Source organism: Zootermopsis nevadensis, unplaced genomic scaffold (genome assembly GCF_977971745.1).
Source record: "Zootermopsis nevadensis isolate Lab colony 2312 unplaced genomic scaffold, Znev_1.0 Znev_ptg000002l, whole genome shotgun sequence".
NCBI lineage: Eukaryota > Metazoa > Arthropoda > Insecta > Blattodea > Termopsidae > Zootermopsis > Zootermopsis nevadensis.
Genome location: NW_028259134.1, coordinates 5,154,888 through 5,176,788, shown reverse-complemented (window position 1 = coordinate 5,176,788; position 21,901 = coordinate 5,154,888). Strand labels below are relative to the sequence as shown.

The window sequence follows — 21,901 nt, the reverse complement described above, 5'->3', positions numbered from 1 at the left end:
CATCCATTACAATAAGACTCCAATTTGTATAATTCTTTACAGTGCAAACCAAGAATTGGATTCTGTTCATCGTAGTCAACAAGCAGAGACTGCCAAGCTGAAAGCAATGCTAAAGAAAGCAGAAGTAAAGACAAGCTCACTGGAAGAAATGTTAGAACAGAAAGTAAAGGAAAATCAAGAGCTTGCTTCCATTTGTGATGAGCTCATAAATAAAGTTGGCAACGGTGAATAAGCTGAGCATAAGTCACTGTTATTTTATTTTCTTTCATGCTGAGTCTTACTATGAAAATATTACTTTCCAATTGCAAGTTAAATGTATGAATTTTAAGATTCCATAAAATACATAATGAAAAACCTCATCTTTTGTCATTTAAGTTTTTAATTTTTACATTCTCCAGTATGGTATAATTCTGCAAAGAAAAATATGACAACTTACTGAATTGATGTTAAAAAACATGTAAAAGAATGTATATGTGTTGGTATTAATTTTAGGATTCCTTAGAAAATATAATGGAAAACTTGAACTTGTGTTACTTCCCTAAGATTGTTGTTAATGTTTACATTATGCATAGTTTGGTATGATATAATTTGTATAAGATTTAAATTTGAACCATGTGTCATGACTTACTGAATTGAGATAGAACAAAATAAAAATATATATATATAATTCACTGAATGACACATACTGTTTGGAAATAACCCAATTAATATCTTAAGAAGTACTCAGCAATGAAGAACACAGTATCTGAATTTGTAGCCAGACTGGACTGTCCAAACAAACTCCTGATTTCCAAATATTTATTGTATACTTTTCTTTTTTAAAAATAGATAAGTGATTTTTATATTTGTTATACAGTGAGTGTATTGTACATGCATCTAATTGCATTGTTTGTGGTTCTTTAGTATATGATTTTGCAAATCTGAATCACCCTAATCAATAGCAATATCACCCTTTCCGCCATTCTGAGGGACCCTCTTAGCTGATAATGCAGTCCATTTGCATTGAGTTGCCAGTTTCAAATACCATGTGTACCACTGCAATACTGATGGTATCCCCCAGTCTTTTCAAATAGAAGGAAATTCTAAGTAGTACAGACTTTTAACTTCAACTGACAAACTCTTCTGTATATTAATAGGCTCTTTGTTTTCTAGCCAAGATATCAGAATACAGAGTTTATGATTACTGTATTTTAGCCACTACAGAAATATGCAAATGCCACTTTTAAATGAAGACATGCCACTTCTTGCAGGAACTAGACATACAGTGTATGTTCAAATGTTAATTTGTTTAACATATCAACAAATTGTTGTTAAAACCTGAAGTTTACAACAATAAAACATTATTACTATCCACTGGAATCCTTTTTTAAAAAAATTGTTGAATACTGTACTAAATTTTATTCAAAATCCTTTATTATTAGTAAATTTTAAAAAATGTAATGCATATCTATAAGTAAACCTACATATTTATTACATTTGTGTGTTTTCCTTTTATTTTTGCAGATTATTTGGGAAAATATATTTCCCAACCAACCTAGAGAATCAGGCATGTACTGTACATTTTATTCCATGCCACAAGAATTTTAAAACTACATATTTGCAGGTTCCATTAGCCAGACACTTTTCTATGTTAAATAAAATTATTTAAGGATCCTTGCTCCAATAGAATAAATACTGTTTTTTTTTCTTCCTAATAAATGTTCCCCTTCATCTGGTAGGATGAGGAAACTATGAGTATGTTATTGTAAATTAGATTTGAACCAGGTACCTCATGAATGCAAATTCATGAAATCATGAGCTAACCTGCTCAGGAGCTTATTTTAGAGAACCAGAAAGTGCAGTATTGAGGTCTCTTCAGATTTTCAAGGTATTACAAATAACAACCTTCAGTACACGAAATGGTAGCACTTTATTGTATCATGCAACTTTGCTATATTTTATAAATTAAAATATTATTCACCATAGAAAACTTCTTGTAGTAGGTGGAAGAAGAGTAACTCCAGTGATGACCACTAGGAGCATAAATGTTGACATGGCAGTAAAATGGCAACTTAACCTGAGAAAGCATGTGTAATTCACAAAGGGTTTTTATGAGAATTCCTTCACAAAGCCTGGTTGAATAATGGTCACATATTTTATAGATTTGAACTTCTAGTGGCCATCATTGGAGCAGCACTTCTGCATGCTACAAACAAGATTTTGAAATTCTCTTTACAGTGGTCTAAGTTTAATTTCTGTATGCCATTTAGTTTCTGTTAAATAGTTGAAAGTGCTCAAAAAATAGGTGTTCACTCTGTTCTTATGAAACAACAGGGTTTAAGTATTACTGCACACATCTGACTGTATACTCAAGGGAATGGGAGTTTAATCTCTTGGGCTTAAAAAAATTATGTGAGAGCTTAGAAGATTGTCACATTTGTACTGGGAGAAAAACTCGATTGGAGAGTTGCTTATGTCGTAACACTGACACTGTACACCACACGATTGTCTTCCTGTTGTCTCCAGACAAACATAAATTACAAGTGTAGAAGCTCACCCGTCTATTGTGGCTTATGTTTTTTGCAGTCTTTGTGTTCAGCAGTCTCTTCCTAATCTGACTGATTCACATCAGAATCACAGTCTAAGATGTGTTGACATGTAATTTCCTTGTTCTGGAATTTTCCTTTTCAGATTCGTAGCCATTCTTGATTTCTGTACACTGTAGAGATAATCAGATGACAAATAGGATTCTTTCCAAATTTTGTCTGTATTGAATTGTGACTATGAAGAATGAACCAATACGGCTAATACTTGGTGTACACAGATTTAAATGCACATGAGCATCAAAATGGATGAACTTGCCTATGGGATATACCACTTTTCCTTTTTGATTCATAACCATTCACATAATTATTTATATAATATGGAGTGCTTAAAAATGATATAGAGTTATAAGAATAGAAGCGTGACTTTATTCAGCGAGCTATCGGACCTTCACCATTCTGTATTGAAAAATAAACAATTGAAATGTAAATGTAAAAGAATTAAAACCAAGTTTCATACATAAAGATTCTGCAGGGAGATGGATCCATTCAGTTGTTTGGACAGTTCAGTCTGAATTAACGTGTAGGCACAATATTGCTTTTCACTGTTGAGCATTTGCAGTCATTAAGTGTGATCTTTGATATTAGTCCATCAGTTTGATTGTAATTTAGTAGGTCTTATATGTATATAATGTTTTCCATTACCAGTGCAGTAAGTTCTGATTTTTTTTAAGAAATTGCAAAATGGTATGCATATTCATAATTAAAATAATTAAATTATGGAAATGACAAGTTGAAGTTTTCCATTATATATTGTGAGGAATCTTAAAAATTAGTATTTTTGAGCAGTGTACATGCATTCCATTGTGGTTATAATCAAATATAAGGAAGTAGAGATTCTTATTATCAGTAAACAGTTTTTATTGCTTGGGGAATATGTTTTGATCTCACTGGATTATCTTCAGGTCCTACAGATACATTTCTTAATCTGAAGCAGAATTACATATGGTTTGAGATTGTCTGAAAGTTTATATCACAAAATAGAAAGAAAAAATTAAATCTGTAGAACGTTTGAATGTATTAGTCAAATAGATTAAAACAATTTTGAAAATTATTATATATATTGGCTAATGAAGTTATAAGCAAGAGAATCGATATAAAACATGCACATATGTATTTAAATACTGATTTGTTCCATTTTTAGTTATTATTTTGAGTCTGTGTATGCACCATATGTATTATTTTAGAGTGGTTGTATCAGATGGGTGCATTATATTGTGTTGAGTAAAGTCATTGGATTTTTTTATATATGTGTATGCCTGTATCACTTGACACCCAGGAGACAGCAGGCAGATGTAGTATTAAGGTTTTATACACAGTCTCTTGCTTATAATTGCATTAGCCAATGTTTCTAATATTTCTCAAAATGTTTTAATCAATTTGACTGATAAATTCAAAACAACAATTTTAGTATTATGGCTCTCCCTCTTCCTCCCCCAAACCCCTATTTTGATATAAACTTTTTGACAATCTCAAACCAGAGTAAGAAATCTGTGTCTAGAGCCTGAGGATAATCCAGTGAGATAAAAACATGTCACCCTGATAAAAAAGATTTAATTGATATACAGATAGGTGTTTTCACTGCTTTATTATACTTGATATGCATGCACTTTGAAGGTATTTACATATTGTGATTCCATGCAATTACTAGATCTGGTTCACATTGCTCTGAAGTCTTTATGAGAAGCCATAAATCAATATTAGCATGTTGTCAGGTATTTAAGTTTGAAGTAATAGGAAACAGTTTTAATGCCAACTTAATGTACAGGGTGCGGCAGTGGAATGTGACGGTTTTCAGAGCGCTATTGTGGCAAACTCGGGTCGAATTAAAATAAAACACTTTCACTTTAAAAACAGCAGAACAATGCAATTTATTAATCTCTGCTTATTTCTTAATAACATTTGTCAAGTGGCCTCCATGACAACGAATACGTTCTTGTAATCTAGACCGGAAATTGCCCATAACTCGTAGCAATAAAGCTCGAATTTCTTCAGTGATGCATTGTTTTAACTCCATGATGGTGCGTGGTTTGTTAACATACACTCTAGACTTCAAATATACCCATAGGAAGTAACCGGCAGCTGTTAGATCAGGGGACCTAGGCGGCCAGGCGACGTCTCCAAATCGGGAAATGATGTGTCCGGAAAACATGGCTCGCAAACAGTTCATCGATTCACGAGCTGTGTGCGCTCTGCACAAATTTAATTTTGTAGAGATGAAATTTGAGGTCCTCATGCAGAATACGGTGAACACTCCTGTCTGATAGGTGTAATGCAGCTGATTGACGCCTAGCAGAGCAAGTTGGACTCTGCTGCACCGCTTCCCTAACCTTCGCAATGTTCTCTGGTGTGCGTACTCTTCGTGCACTACCAGCAAAACGATCACAAAATGTTACTGAAGTTTACCACCTACCTCAAAATAATGCTACGGGTAGGAATTCTTCCATGCTGTACAACATTAAATGCACACCTTATATCTTCTCTGGACCTGGATTATGGATTTGCATTCAATAAATGCTGTTACCGCGAATACGCATTCCGCCACCGACCTGTTAGCCATACTGTCTCTCACTACACGGGCAGAAGAAACTGCATCCCTTGGTGGTCACGTAGCCACACACACTTCCCCAACACTCAATAACGTTAGCTGCAGCTGCACTCTGAAAACCGTCACATTCCACTTCCGCATCCTATATATAATTTTAAAATGGCATCGTTAATTCTGTATTGACATGTTAAGGATCAGATTGCATGTATTAATGTACTGAAATGATGTTCCATATAATTTTGCAGCTTCTCTATTTTTAGCTTAGTTTTGTTTCTTGAAGAAATTGGTTTGTTAGATGACCTTGCTCTTTGTGTCTCTCCCCTTTAAACTTCTGAACCACTTTTCTGGTTTTCACAAATTTTTGTATGAACATTTTGCCATTGATGACCATCCAAACTTCATATATTCTACAGTGTGGGAAACAGCAAACACAAGAACTTGTGGGGTGGAATCTATATTAGCGCTCTTCCTATACACTCCTCAAATAATGTGGTAATTGGTGCTGGAAATATATGCAATTTTTGTTAAGGTAATTTCTTGTAAAGTGTAAAAAGATAACATGGTGGCCTTGCAGATATTCTCATTTAGTGTTCTGTTTGATGGCAATAATCAATGGATTATTGTAGCTATAAATATGAAATTTGTTATTTATAGAAGATGGATATGAAGACATATACATTCTTACAGATTATATATAAAATATAGTGTATAAGTCAAAAATTACAGTTAATGGCAATGATGCAAAATTTTGAAGTTGCGTTCAACAAATTTAATGTAAACAGGATCTGTACTTAACAAGTTGTTTTGAGAAAAGGAAAAAAATAGTAGTAGTATGTAATAATAACAGTAGTAGTACCTAAGATATTTACAATTTCACTAATGTTTGTAAGTCTGTGCAAAGTATCATAGGCTTTATTCTGCCAATAACTCCTTGTTAAAATATACATTTGAAGTTCTTGCAAAATTATGCTGTAGTTGCCTATAGTATCCTGCACTTCAGATTCAAAGTCTGTTGTATCTGAATGTGAGACATTTTCTTCTGCTTAGCATTTGGAAGAGCAGTGGTTATCCCCACTTTCCAACTTTATATTACCTCTATAATTAACATTGATGTTGTCATCTGTAGTTCTGTATGTTTTTGCTGGGAGTCTGTTGCTGCATGGAAACATTTCTTCATCCCTGTGCAGGAACAAGGTGCACCACACCATCACATCAATAATGTCCCAGTGTGGGCCATCATGCAATATTTAACAGTAATTCTATCAACAGCTGCACATAAGAATTTCTATATAGCAGGGGTAAAATCTGTAGACTAAGAAATGCTTTACTGGGATTAAAGTGAATACATTGTGAATAGTATTCTGGAACTGATGGTCTCTGGGTAATATACAGGACTCAGACTTGAATGCACAGATATGGTGCCTGTCATTTTGTTGCAAAGGTGCAAAAGTTCAAATTAAAAACATTCCTTTTCCTCACAGGTGTTCACACTGAAGAAACTTGAAAGATCTATCTGACATATGGAACAGAAATTTGGGAATGGGCTAAGAGAGATATAAATGGGTTGCAAGTGGTAGTCAGATGAAATATTCAAAAATGAACGAGGATTAAAATCTGAAGTCAGGACATAGGCAAGACCTGAAAATTAAATCACAAGAAGAAACGTTTGTCAAACTGAGGACATGTTAGGATTTCTTTGGAAGCATCAAACTGAATGTATTGAATAAAAAAGTAGAGAGTAATAGCTGTGAACAGTTGTACCTGGTGTAAAGTCTTGTCTCTGTAATGAAGAATATGATTTGTAAACTGAGAGAACATTAAGCAAAATAACACTAATTTATAAAAGTTATTAAAATAAATCCATCATCCTTGAAGAACCCACAGTTTAATCAGTGATTCCATTACAGCTGGTGCCAGAAGGGGGGAGATTAAGTGGATCTGGCATTGCAGCTGATAGAGCAGTTAACAAAAATAAGTGCCAGCCAAGAATAAGTACGTAATGAGATAAATGCCTTCAGGTCTAACCACATTAAGTTTTGGTGACAGGCTGGCAGCAGTCTACCAGTCTCTACTCAAGGCCAAAATCCAGCATAATGGTGAGTCACTACAAGAGTTAGCAGCACTTGGCACAATAGGGCCCTTATCTGATTACCTGTGGATGTCATGCATTCATCTACAGAGTGAGACCCCCATTAATTGAAGCAGAATCTCATGGGCAACGATTGGTCGTTTGACTAGGTTTTCAACCATGCTTTTAAGCTAGAGTTTGCGAAGGGGACAGCCAGCCTTCTGATTTTGTGATGAATTAACTAAAGCTCCAATGGGAATGCGTCCACCAACAGCCCAGCGGTGCAGGGATGGACAACCAATATGCTCGCAGTGTGTGAACCATGATCATCTCAGCAAAGACTGTTGGCAGAGACTTGACAGAGGTAACCGACAAGACAAAAAATTACTGTGCAACAGAGGGTGATCTGGCGCCATCCACCTCAACGCCGAGGGCTGGATACGGGGCAAGCTATGTCATGTAACCATCGCTACGAATGATTCGGCCTTTCGTTCTGCGGATGACATGTGGGGAGACCATCCCCGTTTGGAAGGCGGCGCTGGTAGAACTGACTGGGACGCCGAGATCACGGATGAGTTCATCCTGGGACGGGACAGCCTGCTAGCCTATGGCATGTGGGTGGACTTTGGGCGCCATGTGCACGACTGGGCCGAACTGAAGTGTCTTTATGGGGCCCCGGCGCACGACCACAATCATCCCGATTTATTCTGACCAATAACTAATTGATTCCTTTAGATGTGAATGGGTGATTACGACAGTAGAGACCATCCTAAATGCTGCGGATGGCCTTGTGGAACCCAGTCAAAAGACTTTGCTTAGCAAGGACACAGATTCTAACTACAAAGAAGGTAAATGCCTATCAGAATCGCGAATGCGAGCAACCCAGACTTATTCTAGCTGGACGCTGGGAATAAAAGAAGAAGAAAATGTAAACGATGAAAAATGTCTAGCGATCTTTTTTCTTTTGCCTTGTACTTGAGTTCCATAAGATTATTTTTGAGTGAATATATCACGAAGTTCAGATTGTTTCCTGAGTCGTACTTCAGTTTTGTACCAAGAAACATAAAAATGAAAATTCGTTCTTTGATTATTTATATTTTTTATGGAAAAGGGGTTATTCTGCCACGATGTACTATCACAAGACAGCACGGCAAACGTGCAACAAAATAATATGTTGGCAGTCAAGGTATTGCTAACATCTTAGCTGGGAAAGTTTATCTGATCAGTTCTGTGTTTCATTGTGTGGAGTAGGTCTACCATTAAAGCAAGACGCTCTTCTTTAAAAAAATTAACGAGGTTGACATTTATGAGTGTCCCCCAGCAACGCAAATTCATTTCATTATACCCAGCAGGTTTCAAGTCAAGACTTGGCTCGCAGATCTGAGCGAAGACCCACTTTCCGCGAATCTGCAAGGTATTAATTCTTTCTATAAAACGTGCTCATCATTCTCCGGTCTATTCAACTAATTCATGAGAGTACCTTTTCTGAAAAGCTATTTCCACCTGTTTGTATAGTCACAGAATTTGTGCCTTTAATGAATGTTCGAAACTTACGTATTCCTTCAGTGTTCCATTTTAGCACACTCATAATTGCAAGAAAAAAGTAGAAAAGTTTCTCTGAACATTTCATTGGAAATTCTTTGGTGGGGTTGAATGTGACCACAGTAGAAATCAATACTTGTGAGACTGCTGTGCATTTCCAGGAGTAGGTGGCAGGACAGGCGAATTGGCAGGCTACATTCCAGCACAGGTGACCGTGCCCCTACTCGAAAACTATATGTTATCTGTGGTTGCTTGGCATTTATTTGGTTCGGCGTGTGGGAATAGTTGCACGTGGGTTGTATTTCATAGGAATTACAAGGTATCCTGTTATAGTAGCGATAAACATCGAATTCTATGCATGCATATAATATTTTACAAATGAGCTGTATATTTATATCTGTATCTGTTGGTTTATTGTTTAACTATGCTTCTGATTTGTTGTTTAATTGTATTGTATGTGGGCTCACTTGTTCCTGTATAAATATTGTTTTCATTGCTAAAGAGTTGTTATCTAATTTTCTTTGCAATATACAGTACTCGGGATTTTGATGACCGTTTCTACTGTGTATAGTCTTTACTGTTTGTTAGGTTAGGATTTTTCATTAGGCTCACTAGTGTTGCAAGATAAAGTAAATCAGTTTGTGGCGAAAGCACAGTATATAGTGGTTTATCGTCATATTATTTTTTAACCTTTAGTTATACTATAGAATGTTGTAGCTGTTCATCAGAATTGCTTTTCATTAAAAATTAAAAACAAAGCAGGAAAAAGAAAAGCATATATCAAATCATATTTATCTTCTGCTGTTGCCTTTGTAATCTTTAGAAACATTTTGTTGTGGAAATTCTTGTTCTCTTGGGGGGTGTATTGCATTACTTTTCTAAGTTTGGCAACCTTCTTGTTATTTAACGGGAGATGTCTGTCGTAGGCCTTCTTGCCTGGAAGTGAGACAGGCAATTTCAATGTATTGATTTGGCAGGCCATCTTTTTATATGTAGGTTGTTACAACACCTGATCATTCTGTCTGGTGTAGTCATATTGGTTTCATTCAATTCTGTGTGAAATAATACTTCTCATCTCTTGGAACTTATGTGGAAAACATTCAAAAGACTTGGAATTCTTCATATAATAATGTGGTCATCAGGGCTTGAAGGCAGACACATAATTAGAGGTCATTGTTTGCATATGGAAATTTCCTATTGCACTTGAGATGACAATTTCCAAAAATTCATTTACAGTGTATATTAAATCAACCAATTTTGGTTTTGTTCTTTTACTGTGAAGTCTCTAAAGGGAGATCTGAGTCCCCCCTCTCATGGGAAAACAGTGACATACTGTTTCTAATCATTCTGTTTGGACTACAAGTAGGAGGAGCCTAACAACTGGGTTATTCCAAGCATCAGAAAATAGTTGAAGATCTTTCACATTATTAGGATTTTTGTCAGTATAGGGCAGAAGAAAGGAACAAAATTTATTAGAGGTTTTCTGCCCTTCCACCTTCCCAGACTTGAAGTTGTGTTCATTGTAAATGTATCCTGTAAGCTGTATTCAGTAAAATGTTTCCTGAACTGGTATGGAAGATAAAGATAAATTCTGCATGTAGTTAATAAAAATAGCATTGGTGAAATCATCTACCAAACATTAACACTTGATTTATGTTGCCACTTGTTCTGGGAAAGTGCTGTTTCTCTGCTGAATATACTTACAGAGGGCTGTTAAACAAATCATAATTGCCAGTCAAATGTTCATTCATACAAAGTACATAACTTGCCTATGAAAGTAATCACAGACAGTCAGGAATAAATTCTTGGCTTACAGAAAGGTATATATTATTGTATTTCATGAATCATTACTTCTTTTTGTGTCTTAAAATGTTTCCATTTTAATAATGTGTTTCACGAAGAGTGGGAAAAGTTAGCAGAAATTAAGAAAACATTTCATCATTACTCAGCTAGTTGTACTATCACATTGAGTGTGCATTTGAAGTAAATGTTGCAGCAGATTAAGTCCTCTCTCTCTCCTATCTTGAGTAAACAAAGGGGTAAATGGTGAAGAACATGCATTTGGCATCTCCTCATAAGAGTTGGTCATTGTCAGGATATGGAATTTCAGCTGTCATCTTAGGAAAGAAACAAAATATCCTCTTGGAGAGACTTTTATACTCAGAATAATAATTTTTTATATTAACAGGTAGTTCTATACACATTTTGCTTAGATCAAACCACCCCCTAGGGTAAGAGTAGATGAATCATCACCCTGATGATGGAGGCAGTATGACCTCTGAAACGTTGGTAAACATGCACCATACTACAACGCGCAACAACCCAGAAGACAGAAATCTTCATATTTTATACTTGTGCTATAACAGTACCATGCATCACCAGTGTGTCACAGCACATTCTTCTCAGAAACATCTCAGCTCCCCATGTTAGATGCACTTTCTTTGTGTGTGTGTGTGCACATGTGCATATAGGTGTGTGTATATGTTCTGGATTCTATTTCTTTGTGGTGACTCCAAAATTCGAAGGAAATTTGTGCAGGCCTGATTATGTTATTAGCCTTTATAATTATTACGATTATCTGACATTCCATTTTTTTCTAATGTGCTGTGTCAGAACACTGACACATTTTATCAATGCATTTGGTCAGAAAACCTGAAGAAAAGATATCATTTGGAAAACCTAGGCACAGATTGGCAGAAAAGATTGAAGTTGATCTCGAGGAAAAGGGTACAAGGGTGTGGGTGGAACTCACTGGCCTCAGGACAATGGACCAGTGGCCAGTTCTTGCGAACATGTAATGAACCTTTATATTATATAAAATGTGGGGAATTTCTTGACTAGCTAAGTGATTGTTTGCATCTCAAGGACTCTGCTCCCTAGTGTTGGTGGTAGTAAAGGTAAATGAAGTTCATATTCAGTTGCATTGTAAAATTCTTCCAACAGAAAAAATTGTTACCTGAAAAGCAGTAAAGGCAAGGCATTGTTGCCATGAGAAGAAGATTCTGATTATTTTTATTTGAATTTTTTTCAAGTATTGTTGAGAATCTTTAATCGAACAGAACAGAATATTGGGAGAATATGTGGCAGGCATATCATGTATGGTTGCTGAAGATTTTTCGCTCTCACCCATAATTTTATTGAATTTGTTTCCCCCATGAGTAGGTCCTGCTGTATTGATAGATCAGGCTAAATGTACATGCAGAGTTTTATGTCATGTGACTGTATAGCATTGAATAGTGTAGTCATCTCTTTCTACATCTCATATTTTTGTTGCAGAAATGGTATTTTTTACTTGTGCACACTGTGGGGAGTCACTGAAGAAAGCTAAAGTTGAGAAACACTACCAGACTGTTTGTTCTAGAAATGCTGTTGCTGTAACGTGTGTAGACTGTTGCAAGGATTTCAGGTAGTGGAGACTTTAATTATCTTTTAACCTGTGGTTCTAAGATTTGTTTTGTATGTTGGGCCTTTGGAGTAAGGTTCTTTTCTAAGTTTCTGCAGTTTCAGTATGCTTAACACATAATCTGTTATCATAATCTCTATCTTTATCACATATTTCTATTTTGTAAGATTTTTCACTGCTGTGGTTTCTAGTTGCATGTGAATGTTATCTATAAGATTAGTCCGAAGTTCAGTGACAAGTTAACTTGTCGATTTGGTACATTAGAATAGTGCATGTTAGGCTTGCATTTTGTAATTAAGGACAGGACAGATTTTCTTCTGAACTTGGAGGAAGGCCAGAATTTTAGAAGTCATACTTTTTTCCTGTTCTGACTTTGTATCTGTCTGGTCCTTCGGTTTATATTGAAGAGCAAGTTTTGAAAGTCTATTAATATCCATCATTAACTTTTCTTTTGAATTATGTTTTTAAATTTACCATTTTGTTCTTTTTCTGTGCCTTCATTTTTAATTTTGTCTTGCCTGGTACATCCCTTGACATTCATAAGAATTTATTGGTCTGCTATATTTTTTATTCTTCATAGTCCAATAATACCTTAGTAGGATTTGAGGTTTTTATGGCAGTGAGTCTGAAGATGGCTGCCTTCTTTGTTACTGTGCCATGTAGTCTGGTAGAAGATCCTCAGGGGCCCACACTAGTGGGTACAGGAGTGGCACCCACAACATACCTGAGCTACCCAGTGCCCAGGGGTATAGCTGGGCCACTCTGTCTCTGGGGATCATACAGAGGCCTGGTCATTAAGGTTGGGGGGTTGGGCGTGGGGCTGACAACTCCACCATGGAAAACACTATATTGTATGAATCCTTGAATAGCACCTCAGAATTAAGTCCAAAACAACAGAATGGAAAATATGGACGTGATTGTGGTACATGGAATACAAGAAGTGTGTATTGAAGTGGAGCTGTGAGAGAATTACTAAAAGAGATGACTAAGTATAATATCCTGAGAAAGAAGAAAAGGATATATATGTGTTCCGTCATGCTGAAAGTAGAACAAGATTTTAGAGACAGCAATCCTCAAGAGGCATATAAAAATATTAACATGTTTAAAAAAGGATTCAAACTGAGCACGACACTATGCAAAAGTAAACATGGGTACATTATAACAGAAAGGGAAAAAGTGAGGAGTAGATGGAAGCAGTATTTCGAAGAGCTCCTCAATCCAGATATAAATCACCGACTAGTAATGCAAAACGAAGAGCAGGTTGTGTCGCTACCCACCAAACAGGAGATTGTAGCAGCTGTTGACAAGGTCAAAAACAACAAAGCACCGGACACTGACAACCTACTGGGAGAACTGCTTAAATAAGGAGGCCAACAGCTAACAAACGCACTCCTCCAACTTATCACTAAAATTTGGAATTCTGAAGAGCTTCCTGAAGAGTGGCAAATGATCATTATAAGTCCAATCTACAAGAGGGGTGATAAACTAGTCTGTGAAAATTATAGAGATATATCTCTACTTAGAGCTGTCAACAAAATTCTGGCCACCATCATAAATAATAGATTACAAGTTTATACTGAAGATATATTGGGTGAGTACCAGTCAGGCTTTAGACCTGGTTGATCAATGATAGACCATTTGTTACAGTTAAGCAAATGGCAGAGGAATGCTGGGAATTTGACTTCAATCTTTACCAGCTGTTTGTCGACTTTAAGCAAGCATACGGAAGCATTGACAGTGAGAAACGTTTTACAATATTGTTTGACTTCAACATTGCTGCCAAGCTGGTGAGGTTTGTGAAGGCCAAACTCTACTATCCTGAATAAACCCCATCAAATAGCAGAATATGCAGGTGATTTAAACATCCTTGGAAGATCAATATTAGCAGGGAAGGAAGTCTTTGGGAACATTGAAAATGCTGCGAAGGAAGTAGGTCTAAGGGTAAACGAAAACAAAACTAAATTGACGCTACAAAGTAGACAACAGAAGAACAGACTAGGACAGAACATCACACTGGGTGATTACAATTTTGAGGTAGTCACAAACTTCACATAACTAGGGGCCAACATAACATCAGATAATGATGAGATTGGTGGAATACAAAAACGTATAGCCACAGCAAACTGGGCGTATTTCTCACTGTTGCCTGTACTGAAAGTGAGAGACATCCACAAGGAAACTAAGCTCAGACCGTACAGTGGTATTGTACAGAAGTGAAGCCTGCGCAATAACCACCAAAACCTCCAAGCTGCTGGACAGCTTTGAGAGAAAAATGCCAAGGAGGATATTTGGACCTGGAGGATTTGTTAGTTATGAATCATACCAACTTTATAAAGATCCAGGCTATCTGTACGCATTAAGCTGAGGCGTCTCCAATGTGCAGGATATGTCCAAATAATGCTGGAGAACTGGATATCAAAGAGGGCTCTTAATGGACAACCATGCAGTAAAAGACCTGTGGGGAAGCCAAGGATGCGATGGGAGGACAGTGTCACCAAAGATTCAACAGAGTTCCTGAGACTTAAGAAGAGTGCCTCCAAGAACTGGGGTGATTAGGGGTGCAAAATCAAGGACGCCAAAGCTCGATTTGGGCTGTAGCACCATTGGAGAGAGAGAGTCTGATAGAAGTTTACTGGCGTTTCAGAGGTCTTTGCTGCCTGCATCATCAGGGCCAGTAAACTTCTACCAGACTGCACAGCACAATAACCCAGAAGACGGCCATCTTCAATATCTTGCTTATAAACAAGTGAAAATTGCCTTCATTTTATAAAGTTTTGATTTTGTCTCTTTCATTACTCATAATTTTATCTTCTGTTTGTCATCACACATATTCTTTCATACCAGAGATAAGTACCCAGATGAATTTAATAGTGTCTCATTTTGCAGTGCTGATACATACCCGGCACATATAAAGTGTGTTTCTGAAGAAGAAAAGTACTCGGCAAAGGGCTTTGTACCACGTCCCTCTGCAAACAAAGGAGAACGTAAGCAAAAAAAATGGCAAGATATTATAAATTCTATGCAAGAAACCCAGAACAGTCTTTCCCATGATGAGCAAGCAATCCTGAATGTCGTTGTGAAACATGAAAATGTTCCTCGAAAAAAAATCAAATTCCAGGTAGTGTAAAATACTTTTTCATTCTTGCATGTATTCTTTACCAGCAACGTTTATTTACATTGTTATTCATTTAGACAGAAGCATTTCAGTCCCATCCATGTCTCAAGTTACAAATCTAAAATATTTGGCCCCGTTTCATTGACATCATCCATTGTACACCTTAATTTAATATGTAATTGTTGCAAATCTATGTTTTAAAAAGTTGCTGATTTTGAAATGTGCTCTCGCCAGATGTTCTCTGTGGAATTCACTGTGTAAACAATCTGATCAGTGTGGCATTGTCAGTGTTTCTGTTCACTTGTGAACACATACTATTTAGTCCCTGCAAGGGAACAAGAAACTTGAAAAACAGAAGAGGTTGGTAATGCAAAAATCATAATTTGTTCACCTGCAGTAATGGTTGAAAGTAAAATTGTTCCTCATGCGCAATTAATCAACATTCTGTGAAGATGTATTGCACATTTTAACATCTGTACTGGATGGAAGTATGAGCCAAGGTAGCTTAGTCAGTATAGTAATATCTGACTATGGACTGGACAGCCAGGGTTCAATCCCCCAGCAGCCTAGATGTGAGGCACATCCAGCCTCCTATCCAGTGGGTATCATGGGTCCCATCTCTAAGGGAATGTGTGGCCAGGGTGTGACACTGATCACTCACTCCCATCTAGCACCAAGGTATCAACTCCTCCCCCATACGCCTCTGTGGTGTGTAGCGTTCAGCTTTACATTGCAGCTGCTTGGAGAGCAGGTTGAGTGGGCCTCAGAGCCTATCTGAACGCGGTAGCAAAGGAGCCACTAGCACAAATTGACATCAGTCTACAGTTTATGGGTTGAGAAATTCTGCCTTGGAGAATTAGTAATACAAGATAATGAAATTAATAGATCACAAATTTTTACCTTGTCTTTCATAAATTCTTCAGTCGACTCAAAAATGTGTTTATAAGTAGCGCTGTTATCACTTAATGTACCAAATGGATTTGTAATTGTGGTAAGGCATCTTGAGTTATATTTAGTAGGGATCTCTGCCTTCCATATACATGTGAGGATAATATAAGAATACATAACCTCAACAGTTGATACATGTAATAATCAGAACAATTGATGGTACATAAAATATTGAAATAATATTTGCATTTCTAGTCTGACAGCTGATTGGTGTCATGCCATGGTTTTGTGCCTCTTGGCACACCGATCTGTTATGACAGCCCTAGATACGTTAACGTCAGATACAGCAGCATTACACATCTTTATATGTTTATTGTTTGTCTTGCACATTTGGTTGATTTGAGGGTCAATTTGTGTTTCAACTTCAGAGTTCTCGTAATAGCTGTAACATCTGATAAGATACTTTATTTCTTTAATTACAGAACTTCCTGAGAAACTGCTTGAAAAGCCATTATAATGGACGAGCAGCAGATAGTTTTTTCGATAAGATGGAGGCGCTTAGTAAGGAGGAGGAACTCAATAAGGAAGACGACAAGAAACGTGCTAAGATTAATAAGGAAGCTGAAAAGGAGAACACCAATACTGTTGATGTAAAAGAAAATGATGATGAACCCAGTCAAGAAGAACAGGTAGATGAGAAGCTTAGTAAGAAGGAAAGGAAAGAAAGGCGAAAAAAGGCAAAGTATGAAGCAGAGTTAAAGGAGATAGAGGGTAATCACATGAGTGAGGCAGATGTGGAGAATAAAGATGAGAGTAGAAACAAGAAAAAATCTAAACGAGTTACAAGTGTATCAACAGAAAATGGAAATGTAGAACTGGAGGAGAAATCAAGGAAGAAGCACAAGGGAAATGTATCTGGGGCAGAAAATGGTGTTTCAGAGGAGACTGAAATGTCACAAGGGCAGATTTCAAAGAAACGCAAGAAAGAGTTGATGACAGAGGATGCCATTTCAGAAGACTGTGTGGTGAAAGATAGAAAGAAATCAAAGAAGAAACAGAAGAAAGAAGCAGGTGCTATAGATAATGAGGATGCCAACAGATTTGAGGGTGGCAAATCCAAGAAAAAACGAAAGAAGGGTCAGGATGAAGCAGAGGATATATGTGGAGAGCAATCTGCTAATAAAAAGCTAAAAACAAATGGTAAGTACAATTTGGATTGTTTTAAAAATGTGGTCACTCCATGTCAAATCAGACAGTAGAGAGCCAAGTTAATTTGAATGGATGTAACATTTAATTCAAGCGTTCATATGCATGTGGAGGGCATTGGATTAAAAAATCACTTCATTGAAATTACTGGAAAGCAAAGAAAGTGAGCAGTGGTTTTTAGTTATGCAGAAAGTTGTATATAATTAGGTTATTAGTAATGAATTCAGAAAAGGAAAATCAATTACATTTGTCTACTTCTGTCCACCAAACATTTTAGCAGTAGATGATGTCTGAGGACATCTCCCATCATGTGTTCGTTGTGGTCCATCACACAGATGGGCTTTTTATCCTTCCATGTCTTATGGCCTGTTTACATTTCAGAGCAATGATGTGTACGAATTATGAGAGCATTTATTTTGTGATCGCACTTTAGAACTGTAAGTGGTTTAGAGAACTGCACAGCCAATTTTTCCTTTCTAGTTTTTTACTTTGCATTATTTTGAGAACATCACTCCTGTTTATTTTAATTTCAAGTTCCTAACACAATCGTTACTCTTGTATTTTAGTAGCCTGGCCATTGCTGGTGAATTGTAAAAATGATCTAGCTACACTGGAAAGCTTATGGAAATCACTCGTTTAACCAGATGCAATTTTATTCATGTTCTCATTGATTGTAAGGAGCTAGAGATTAGACTTCCACAATTCATAAGTTTATATTCCAGATCAGTTGCAGACATTGCTTGAATGACAGTCATAATTTCTGTAATGTTAGAAATGAAATATTCTGTCCAGAAAGGAGTTTCATTTAAAATATTTCATTGGATTTGGAGGTCCATAGTTATTTAATGTGTCACTACTGTCAGTAAAATGCAAATGTGTCTTGTAATTACATCACCAATTATTGGTGATGATAAAATTAATTCCTTGAGAAGTAGTCCTGAGAACAGGCTTTTATATGACTGCAGTCACTGAGTCTATTGCCTTCAAAGAGATCAGAATGAGTAAAATTATACCATTCACATTATTCTGTTTGCACAACTATTCTGTCAACTAAACCTTCCATTAAAAAAAAAGGATCCTGAATTTGTATCTTGACCTGAAGACTGATAGTACTGATGGATTTATCATGGTTTCCTACAGTCACTGCAGCCAGATGATGGGATAGGACCTTAAACTACAACTTCCGTCCACATGCTATTTACTTTATAATTCAGAGTAATTTGGTGCTGTATAAACTATTAACTAACTAACTAACTAGATGGCTTACCGAACACAAAGGTTCATCACTGAATTAACCAAAGCCTTCCACCGGTCCCTGTCCTGGGCCTACAAAATCCTATTGCCTTCAACTCCTGTCTCCCATAGATCCCATCAGGCATCATCCTCCCATCTACATCTAGGTCTCCCCAGTGGTCTCTTCCCCTCAGGCTTCCCAACCAATACCCAGTGCACACCTCTTGTCCCATCCATGCGCATTACATGCCCCGCCCATCTCATTCTTCTCGACTTGATCACCCTGACAATATTGGGGGAGGAGTACAGATTTTTAAGCTCATCATTATGCAGTTTTCTCCATGCCCCATCATCTTCTCTCCTAGGCCCAATTATCCTCCTCAACACCCTATTCTCAAACACCTGCAATCTGTGTTCCTCCCTCTGAGCGAGAGACCATGTTTCGCACCCATACAAAAAACAACAGGCAAAATTATTGTTTTCTGTATAAACTACACAGGTAGAAACTCATTAAGAAGAACCCATCCGTCACAGTAACATTTCTTTAGTGTCCCTTTTCAACATTGTGATCAGTGATTGTCTCTCTTTCTCACTTGATGTGTTGTTACAGCTATGTGATGGGGAAAAAATAGGATTTGAGGCTTTTATGGTGGTGAATCTGTCTTGTTGCGCCTTTTAGTTTGGTAGAAGTTTACCAAAGTTTCAGAGGTCCTTGCTGCCTTCATCATCATGGCGATGGTTAGTGATGGTGACAGCGAGGACCTCTGAAATGTCCATAAACTTCTACTGACTACATGGTGCAAAACCCAGAAGATAGCCATCGTGAAGAAAAGGAATCTTGCTTGAATGTAGATCTGTGATTAGGTCTTGTAGTTTAAATAGAACATCAATCCTGTGATGTTTGATGGTTGACACGTGGATGTGTTGTAAGATCTGTGTTTATGTTCATTGTTTTTATTAATGATGTGATTAATTCTTTCACAGACACTGAGGAAGAAGCTATCCACACAGCATCAGGGAAAACCAAGTTTAACTTGCAAGAAATCATCATAAAAGCTTTGGAGTCAAAGGACAGTAAGGAATTGCCTTTAAAGAGACTGCAGAAAAAGGTACTTGCAGAGTATGAAGCCATGGGTGATGGTAGTGCAGGAGATGTAAAGATGATTGCCAGATTTAACAAAAAAGTGCATAAAATACCTGGTGTGGTTGTACGCAAAGAAGTTGTCAAATTATTACAGTAATTATTACAGACATAATGACTGTTATGACTGCGGTTGCTGGCTGTATCCTTTAGACATTTAAGCAGTGTGAGGTGATGTGGATATATGCATTAGAAATTTTTTTTCTGAGCAGGCCACAACTTTTAAGACCAACCAAAAACCAAAGCTGTTTGGTGCGTGATTTGAGGCTTCAGTGCCTGAATCTTGAAATATTGCAGTAACCCATACCTAGAAGTAGAGAGCTTCTATGTTGATAACATTAAACCTGTCTGAGGAAGCATAAAAGTTTTTAAACATAAAACAAAACATATTTTAACAGAGTTGATTGAAAGTAAAATTGTCTAAGTGAGCGAATAAAATAAAATAAAACATTCAATATTCTTATTTTTACCTGCCTGATAAGTGTACTAATAAAATGTTTTGAAAGTGTTACTGTAGGTGTGTAACAAGACGTCAGTGCTGTCTGATGGCCATTGATTTTAATGTCTTCTTCATGATCTAGTGTGAGCAAAGTATATCTCGTGGGTCCATCGATGTCTGTCAGTAATTTTTCCCTCCAAGCAACTAGGCAACATTAGTACTGTAGGCCTGCACTAAAAGTGGTTAGGTGAATTTAATTGTGTACTTGTTGATCAAATACTTTATGTGAAGCTCAGATTGAACTTCGTTTTTCTCCAGAAAAACTCATTGTGCAGTATATTGCTGGTCGACATAAAGTGTACAAAATCTGTCAAACTGCAACTTTTATTTTAAACTTTTTGTAATGTTTAAGGAATTAAGTAAAGTAAAAGAAACGCTGTCCCACTATACACCTTGTAGGCACTCAAAGGGAGAGGCGGTATAGCTCCTATTTATTCTTAGCCTCTGCACTAGATGGGGGTGAGTGGTCAGCTTCACGCCCCAGCTGAGCTTTACCCCCAGGAAAGGAACCCGGTACCCATTGTATAGGAGTCTGGATTAAAGAATGAAGCATAGTACAAATTATGAATCTCGTTTTGTAGTTTTCGCTGTCTGCAGTATATCATATTCCACTCACCACCTACTGCCTATTCCATAGAAGACCCAAGATCCCTGTTGTCATTTTAAGGGAGTTCACCATTTCCAACGATGGATCCCGTACACAGAAATGATATAACCTAGAATGGACGATATCTTGCTCTTATGCAGGCTCCGCCGATAGTTGCTTTGTGGTTGGTTGTTTCCAACCAACATATTTGCCTTGAAGATGATAACTGATGTTTGACGGAACGTTGGATATCTTGACATTCTACGTGGCTCATCCTAGAAAGATTATGTTCTACATTGAACTCCACCCAAGGACAAGAAAGTGGGATGTTGCCGTATTGCACCGGATGCTCAAAGGAAAATCCAGCGTCAGGTAATGAACCACTCTCGCAGTCTGTAAGTCGTTCCTACTAAACATTCTTTGATCGAGAATTCATAAATTCATGGTATACAGCGACAGCAGCTGTTCCATCGAAAAATCCGTTAACATACACCATGCCAGTGTTTTAAGTGGTTATGCTAAAACGGGGGTTGTGAGCTGAGGTAAAGACAGGTGCCTCGGAGGCAGCGTAACTTTGAATTACGGTTGGTCTTAAACTGCTGTTGGGGGATGAGTACCTAGAGGATAAGGGTCAAGTTGTAAGTTGTGCTAATTTGAGACAATGCGTGGCCTGGTGTTGGCTTAAAACTAAGTAGTTTTGTAATTTCAAGTCATTGTGTGTTGATGTAACTCGTGTTTGACATAATTTGAAGTTGAGTTGAAGCTATGTAAGTATCGTAATTATGTACTTGTTTGGAAGTATAGTTTTTCTAGATGTTGCAAACATAGTTTTCTTTCATATTGTTGGTGTAATGCTATGTATACTGCTGGTAACTCTTCCCAGTTTGGATAATCCTAGGCAGTGAGATGCGATAAAGTCTTGCAGATAGCGAACTTCGGCCGTGGCAGATTAATCACCACACGAAGGTAATCTGTTCTCATTCTGCCAAAAATTAACGACGGCCACTTCTCTTTGCAACACACTAAGCCAATACTTCGCTTGTTTTTCGTAATGCTTGGCCGTATGCATGTTAAAATCCTCTCAGGCGAC

General features: G+C 37.1%; 3 protein-coding genes across 5 annotated transcripts in view; 2 read left to right on the top strand and 1 right to left on the bottom strand.

Annotated features, from left to right (window-relative positions):
* tacc (transforming acidic coiled-coil protein) overlaps positions 1 to 7,007 on the top strand; it is a 64,870-nt gene extending 57,863 nt beyond the window's left edge. For all 3 annotated transcript variants that reach the window (XM_022062349.2, XM_022062351.2, XM_022062350.2), the window contains one exon: positions 43 to 7,007. In XM_022062349.2, the coding sequence (XP_021918041.2) occupies positions 43 to 232 (190 nt within the window). In that variant the 3' untranslated portion in view covers positions 233 to 7,007. The remainder of the gene's footprint in view (positions 1 to 42) is intronic.
* LOC147875034 (uncharacterized) lies at positions 6,304 to 11,137 on the bottom strand. Its single transcript, XM_087356933.1, has 4 exons — positions 11,093 to 11,137; positions 10,119 to 10,280; positions 9,549 to 9,722; positions 6,304 to 6,309 (listed from the first exon to the last, which is right to left on the bottom strand). The coding sequence occupies exons 1-4, from the start codon at positions 11,135 to 11,137 to the stop codon at positions 6,304 to 6,306; spliced, it is 387 nt and encodes a 128-aa protein (XP_087213059.1).
* LOC110829006 (uncharacterized) lies at positions 8,900 to 20,181 on the top strand. The gene is made up of 5 exons (XM_022062272.2): positions 8,900 to 9,059; positions 12,017 to 12,146; positions 15,030 to 15,261; positions 16,629 to 17,346; positions 19,570 to 20,181. Exons 2-5 carry the CDS (start codon positions 12,019 to 12,021, stop codon positions 19,824 to 19,826), a joined length of 1,335 nt encoding a protein of 444 aa, XP_021917964.2. The 5' UTR covers positions 8,900 to 9,059; positions 12,017 to 12,018; the 3' UTR covers positions 19,827 to 20,181.
* The last annotated feature ends 1,720 nt before the right edge of the window (positions 20,182 to 21,901 follow it).

Coding starts and splice junctions, on each gene's coding strand:
- LOC147875034 (XM_087356933.1), bottom strand. CDS start 11,137: ATGTGCTGTGACACACTGGTGATGCATGGTACTGTTATAGCACAA. Junction 10,281..11,092: donor ATGGTACTGTTATAGCACAA/GTATAAAATATG, acceptor TACTGAATACAG/CTTACAGGATACATTTACAA. Junction 9,723..10,118: donor ATGCTTGGAATAACCCAGTT/GTTAGGCTCCTC, acceptor ACATATAAAAAG/ATGGCCTGCCAAATCAATAC.
- LOC110829006 (XM_022062272.2), top strand. CDS start 12,019: ATGGTATTTTTTACTTGTGCACACTGTGGGGAGTCACTGAAGAAAGCT. Junction 12,147..15,029: donor GACTGTTGCAAGGATTTCAG/GTAGTGGAGACT, acceptor CTCATTTTGCAG/TGCTGATACATACCCGGCAC. Junction 17,347..19,569: donor TAAAAAGCTAAAAACAAATG/GTAAGTACAATT, acceptor ATTCTTTCACAG/ACACTGAGGAAGAAGCTATC.